The following is a 6,785-nucleotide window of genomic DNA, read 5'->3' as shown; positions in this document are numbered from 1 at the left end:
TAATTCACTAATTCTCAAAATTCACAAAATTACTCTTGATTACCTACTTTCTCTCTTTATTGTAACAATGATAAAAAACCTAAATTAATTTCTCTTTTTCAATTTTTCTTTTTTTATTCTTTTTTGTTAAATCAACTTTATCATTCTCTTAGTTTTTACTGTAATATTATCAAATTTTACATATTATTATCATTTAAATTTTGTGTTTATAAGATCTGACAAAAACATACTAATAGATTCAATGCGGTAGTGAAGGAGAGTGTAGGCTAAGCTAGGCTTTAGCCCAGCCAAATCTTCGAAAGAATTTTTAATTTTTATTTACAAAACTGCCGTTGCCTCAATTTTACGGAATCGCCGCCACGGCTGTATTTTATAAAACTTCCCCTGCTGTAAGTCACTAAATTGCAGATGTATATTTACAGAACTGCCAACTCCAGGTCCCGTATTCTTTTAATTTTCCTGATTTCTGATTGTATTTGATTTACTTTTTCGACATATTTATTACTAAAACATTAAGATTTATTTATCTTTGAGATAAATTTCACGTTAGAGAAAATTTGATTTAGACCACTGTACAAAAGGCCCTTGATTCAAAGTGGGATAGACACTTTTTTTTTTTTTTTTTAAACAATAGGGCTGAATTTATTTATTTTTTTAAAAAATTCGTTTTGTTAAATGTTATAGAAAGTAATTATGACAAACAAGCCCTTGGTTGTCTCGTGCGTAATTATACTATATTTCATAAATTGTAATTATGATAATTAATTGATGATTTATAGATGCACTCGCAAAACAGGAAAATCAGGTCCGAAGTTGGTTGGCGATGTGCGTGCCTCATTGCCTCGTAGAATTCTCTTGTTTTAAGGAAACGAAAAGTTTGCTCAACCTAACGAATTAACAATGTGCTTGCTTACTATATGCCACAATTAAACATTGGGTTTTAGGTTTTTTAGCGGAAGAGGAAAAGCGTGGGTACTCGAATCAAACAACTTTTAATTAATTGTAAAACTGAAAAAATTTAAAAAGGAATCTAAAGGTTACGAGGTCGTCAATTTTTCTTTTTTTTTGTTTGAATAACAATAAATATTTATATTCAATAATAATAATACTATTTATTACTTAATTTAATTACCTAATACATACATGCCACGTAATATATAAAAAATGCCAGATTAGATGTTAGCTAAAAAAAACTGTACAATAAAATCCAAATGATTTAATGGAGATTTTGTGGGGACAAGTAACCTCTTGATATTCTATAATAATAACATTTGTTAAAGATATTATCCAGAATATACAAGCAATCAGAGCACAGGCATCAGCATTAAAGTATACCATTAAGTCATGAGAGTCGACCGAAGAAATTTTGCAATAATTTTTTTCTTTAGAATTTTTTTTCACCGTAGTGCCACTGACCACCCTTGGCTTTATTCGCCGTCCATTGTCAGCCCCTCTATAAAAATCACACTCACCTCTCTTCAAAATACTGCAAAAATACAACTGAGTAAAGAGGGGGAAAACAATGGAGACCCATCCTCGTAATTCCTCTTTCTCAAGTTGCAGCGCTTACCTCAGGGCCCTGGCGCACACCCCGGCCCGGGTCTCCCGCCGCGCCTTGTCAGTCTCCACCTCCTACGAAGAAATGAGCCGGGTTCGGGCCAAGTCCGGTTCCGACATGCGCAAAACCCTCCGCTGGTACGATCTCGTCTGCTTCGGCATCGGTGGCATGGTCGGCGCCGGCGTCTTCGTCACCACCGGCCACGCCAGCCGCCTCAATGCCGGCCCAGCCATCGTCATTTCCTACGCAATTGCCGGCCTCTGCGCCCTCCTCTCCGCCTTCTGCTACACCGAGTTTGCCGTCGACATGCCTGTCGCGGGAGGCGCCTTCAGCTACCTCCGCGTCACCTTCGGCGAGTTCGCCGCGTTCCTAACCGGCTCGAACCTCATTATGGAGTACGTCATGTCGAACGCGGCGGTCGCCCGCGGCTTCGCTTCTTATTTCGGCACGGCGATCGGCGTCCCGACGGCTAAATGGAGGCTGAAAGTAGACGGGCTCCCCGACGGCTTCAACGAAATCGACGTCTTGGCCGTCGCAGTTGTTTTGGTCATCACTTTCGTCATCTGTTATAGCACAAGGGAGAGCTCGGTGGTGAATATGATTCTAACGGTGCTTCACATTTTGTTCATAGCGTTCGTAATACTAATGGGGTTCTGGAAAGGTGACCCAAAGAACTTTACCGAACCGGGAGACCCCAAAAACCCGTCCGGTTTCTTCCCGTACGGAGCTAAGGGTGTGTTTAACGGAGCTGCGATGGTTTACTTAAGTTATATCGGATACGACGCCGTTTCTACTATGGCCGAAGAAGTTAAAAACCCCGTTAAAGATATCCCTATTGGCGTTTCTGGTTCCGTTATAATCGTTACGGTTCTCTACTGCTTAATGGCTGCTTCCATGTCCATGCTAATGCCTTACGATATGGTAGTGTAAAATATTTTTAGAATTGTCTCTATTTAATTTTTTTTTTAAGTGGTTCAAATAATTAGTTTGAAGTGATTGGGTGTGGCGGGGAGCACGCAGATCGATGCGGAGGCGCCGTTTTCGGGGGCGTTCAGCGGGAAATCGGACGGTTGGAAGTGGGTGTCGAACGTGATAGGAGTGGGGGCCAGCTTCGGGATTCTGACGTCGCTGTTGGTGGCTATGCTGGGACAGGCTCGATACATGTGCGTAATCGGACGGTCGAGCGTGGTCCCTGCTTGGTTCGCTAGGGTCCACCCCAAGACATCTACGCCTGTCAACGCTTCCGCTTTTCTTGGTACTGTTTTTTATTTTGTCTACACGCGATTTCTGGTTGCACCTGGCTATTTGTATTTTTCTAATTATTTATTGTTGTACTTCCTGCATCGAAGAATCAACATTTTGTTTGTTCTTGGAGAACGAACAAGAGCGTTTTCAAATTTTCATTTCTCTAAACTAATAAAATAAATAGAAAAAGTTAATATTTCAAAAAAATATTTTAAAATATTTGTAAGTTTTACATATTCATTGTTGTTGATAATAATGGTGAGGTTAAAAATTATTTTGGCAGAAAATTACAAGAATGTCTTTTACATCATTGTTGTGTGATCTGTGTGATGTGGAGTGGGTATTGTCATTATGTTAGAGGATTGCTTCTAGTCTGTTCTTTTATGCCTTTATTGATGGGACCTACTAGAACCGTTTCAGTTCAGAGTGATGTAAAGTGTTTTTTCTTTTAGCAAAATTGAAATAAATTCCTGAATAGAATAATAACTATAATAGTACAATACGAGGGTAAGAAAAAATTATTATGATTAATTGGAGCTCTCATAATTGGAACTTAATATCATATAGTACTTGAATGTGGTTTTTTTTCTTTTCTTTTTTGAAGGTTAATTAAATATTTTTCCTAGGAAATATCTATTGCTGGTTGGATTTGTTCTTGATGATCAGGGTAAACATTTCTCTGTTCATTGATAGGAACTGGTCTTCTGAAAAATGGTTGGCATGTTCTGTAAAGTAACACTTTTGCCCGCTAATGCTCACAAGTGTTGCAGCAATATATTACTTAGAAAATTAATTTATGTTTACTGTTGCAGCTTTTATTCAATCTTCGGCTAGAAAGCTTTCGCAAGTAGGTTAGGCATGTGATCTTGAGAAAAAAAGGTGTTCAGATATGCATGAATCCTTAGAAAGGCACATGGAAAGCATAATGCTCTCGCTGATTTCAGGACCTTCCCAATTTAAACCCCATTCATTTTTGTTCTTAAAGTTGTAAAATGCCTAGTTATAAATGTATGATTGGTCTATATCCTTTCGAAAATGACCTTTTGCTTGTCAGTCAAGGTCATTAGAGAAAGTTGCCTTTAAATGTTGATAAGGGCTGTGACATGGATGTATTTGGTTCATATCTATCCTGTAAACTTAATGAAAAGTTCTTCACTGAGTTGTAATCTCAACACCTATGGACCCTTTAATTTGCTATTGACTTTTTCGTCATCCATCTGAAAATCTGCCTGGTGTTTAATGTACAAATATATATATCTGTTAAATCATTTTCATAATATGTGATTATGCTTTTCTTTGCAGGAATCTTCACTGCTGCTATTGCTCTTTTCACTGACCTGACCGTGCTTCTCAACCTTGTATCGATTGGGACCCTCTTTGTCTTCTATATGGTGGCCAATGCCGTTATTTACAGACGTTATGTCAACTTAGGGACTACAAATCCACAGCCTACCTTATCCTTCCTATTCTTGTTTTCGGTCACCTCTATCATATTCACCCTCATATGGCATTTTGTACCGCCTTGCAAATCTAAAGCCTTCATGCTTGGAGCTTCTGCCATAGTTGCAATTGCCGTATTGCAGATATTTCACTGCGTGGTTCCACAAGCTAAAAAACCAGAGTTCTGGGGTGTCCCGTTAATGCCATGGATACCCTGTATATCAATCTTCTTGAACATATTTCTGTTGGGGTCACTTGACGGGCCATCCTACGTGAGATTCGGATTCTTTTCGGCTTTGGCGGTGCTTGTATATTTGTTATACAGTGTTCATGCTAGCTTTGATGCCGAAGAAGACGGGTCTTTTGGTCAAAAGAGTTGCGAAAGTCCGAAGGAATCTGCAGAAAGTGAGGACCCAAGTCTTAAAGTGTAAAGTCTCTTATGTTATTACATTTTCCCTTTTTGTAATGAGTTTTCTTACATTTGTATGGTTGATGGATACTTAGAAAAGTTGAAGGGGGTGGAAAAAAAAAAGTGATAAGGAATTGAGAATATAGAATAGACTGCAGAAATAGCAACTTGTATATGGTTTGTCTCTGCGCAGTGTGTTCAGTTTGATCCTTTTTCTTTTTATTTGAACGAGTTTGATCCTTTTTTTTAAAAAAAAATTGTTTTAGGTCAATTCATCCATTAACTACTAGTTATGAGCTAGAATTCTGACCTCAATAGCTAATGGAAGAAAAGCTTGACTGAATTGAAACATTTCAATTCCAATATGCATAGCTTTTCATTCCTCTTAATATTTAATCATGTTCCAACTAGTCTTATTCATAATTTCTCTTTATTAGCTAATTATTTTAAACCATAATTTTAATTTTTTTGTCCCACGCACTTTAATTGTTCTACCACATTTTGATTATTAAGAATTAGTTTTTGATGTTATCTCAAGGGATTTAAGATGTTTGGGTATCAATTTTTTTTTTAAAAATAACCTATTAAATGAAGAGACTTATTCTATTTATAAAATTAAATAACTTGTTTTATTAGTTAATATCAGAAATAATTTAACGGGGACAAATTTGACATAAGTGCGTATATGTATATCCACTGACAGTTATTAGAATTTGATAAAATAATGATTTGGGTGACATTAACAAATAAAATTATTAAAGTGAGAATTACCAAAAGTGAAAAAAAAAAAAAGCAAAAACAAGAAAATGAGAATCTAGGGAAAGACAACGAGAACATGGCTCATCTAAAGATTATGATCTATCTACCAATCAATATCCTGTTGAGTAAATAAACAAGGGGACAATTTGTAATGGACCAGCGTGTTTGTTCCACGTTTGCCTTTTTATCCTAATTGAATCGTTTCTGTCTACTTCACCAGTCAATTGCCATTTATTTATTTATTTATTTTTGGCTTATCAGCATCTACATATATTCTTGCCTTTCTTTTTCAGATTATAGGGGCCTCTTAATACGTACAAAATAGTCAAAGCCACTTTTACTTTGTCAATTGGATATATGTATATTTTATTATTTTATACGAGAGATTTGAATCCTAAGTTCTGATCATTTTGTTTAAAAAGAAAAAAATAGGGCTTGATTGTACTTTGACCTATATATAATTATAAATCAATTCAGAAACTTAATAATAATAATAATAATAATAATACTCCCACTACATGCGCTGTACGTGACTCATCTCCCTCATCTTGTTAGAGATGTCCAACTGGATCAGTCAGTTATTGGCTATCTTTCTTTTTTTTTTTCGAAGCGTTTGCCTTTCGGATTCGGGAATATGATTTTTATGGAAGAGGTGGGATAAAATTTGAGAATAAATTGATACTTTTATCTTTGAAGAAAATTAAATATTAATTTTTATCTTATAATAATAATTTATTCTACTATTATTATTATTATTATAATTATTATATTGAAAACAAAAACAATAATTGTTGCTATTACTATTACTTTTAAAATAATAATAATGATAGTATTAATAATAGTAGCTAGTGAAAAATATATACTTATAACTAAAGAAACAACTCATTCGAATTACGTGACAAAATAAATACATAATAGGAATATAGTTTATTCTAATTCTAGTTCCTATCACTAAAAGTAAACAGCTTCTTTTAATTTTTTTTTTTTTGGTGGTTAGCTTCTTTTAGTTTTTATTCCTCATTACAACACCATTAATATTTTGCTTTTTATTTGAACATGAAAATTAATTTAGTTATCTTTGTAAGGCGACTAAATAAATATAATTTGATGAAGATAATTCTAATTCTAGTGCTTTCCTTTAAAAAGAAACTGTAAAATCTTACATCAATCAATGGATAAGGTACATTGATTGAATTATATATTATTCTCTTCTTTCTTTTAGTTGGGGTAAAAATTTATGCAATCTTGAGCATCAAGCATAGGATGCCCTTCAAGTGGGGTTGAAATTGTTGGATTCTAGTCCTCTTCTTGAAATCTATATTTTGTAAACTCTCTTCATAGTCATTATATTGATACCAATTATTTTTATAATAA

General features: G+C 35.0%; 1 protein-coding gene across 2 annotated transcripts; it reads left to right on the top strand.

Annotated features, from left to right (window-relative positions):
* The first annotated feature begins 1,330 nt into the window (after positions 1–1,330).
* On the top strand, positions 1,331–4,840 carry LOC102626518 (cationic amino acid transporter 7, chloroplastic). Of its 2 annotated transcripts, none has more exons than XM_052439168.1 (3): positions 1,331–2,479; positions 2,579–2,813; positions 3,616–4,059. In XM_052439168.1, the coding sequence occupies exons 1-3, from the start codon at positions 1,523–1,525 to the stop codon at positions 3,657–3,659; spliced, it is 1,236 nt and encodes a 411-aa protein (XP_052295128.1). In that variant the 5' UTR covers positions 1,331–1,522; the 3' UTR covers positions 3,660–4,059. The 2 variants fall into 2 exon arrangements, with proteins under 2 accessions (XP_052295128.1, XP_006485459.1); XM_006485396.4 differs by lacking the exon at positions 3,616–4,059 and adding an exon at positions 4,106–4,840 and having other exon boundaries at positions 1,341–2,479.
* The last annotated feature ends 1,945 nt before the right edge of the window (positions 4,841–6,785 follow it).

The sequence above is a fragment of the Citrus sinensis genome, chromosome 4 (genome assembly GCF_022201045.2).
Source record: "Citrus sinensis cultivar Valencia sweet orange chromosome 4, DVS_A1.0, whole genome shotgun sequence".
NCBI lineage: Eukaryota > Viridiplantae > Streptophyta > Magnoliopsida > Sapindales > Rutaceae > Citrus > Citrus sinensis.
Note: the sequence above shows the minus strand (reverse complement) of the source record. Positions and strands in the feature narration are given on the sequence as shown.

Coding starts and splice junctions, on each gene's coding strand:
- LOC102626518 (XM_006485396.4), top strand. CDS start 1,523: ATGGAGACCCATCCTCGTAATTCCTCTTTCTCAAGTTGCAGCGCTTAC. Junction 2,480..2,578: donor TGCTAATGCCTTACGATATG/GTAGTGTAAAAT, acceptor GGGAGCACGCAG/ATCGATGCGGAGGCGCCGTT. Junction 2,814..4,105: donor CAACGCTTCCGCTTTTCTTG/GTACTGTTTTTT, acceptor TTTTCTTTGCAG/GAATCTTCACTGCTGCTATT.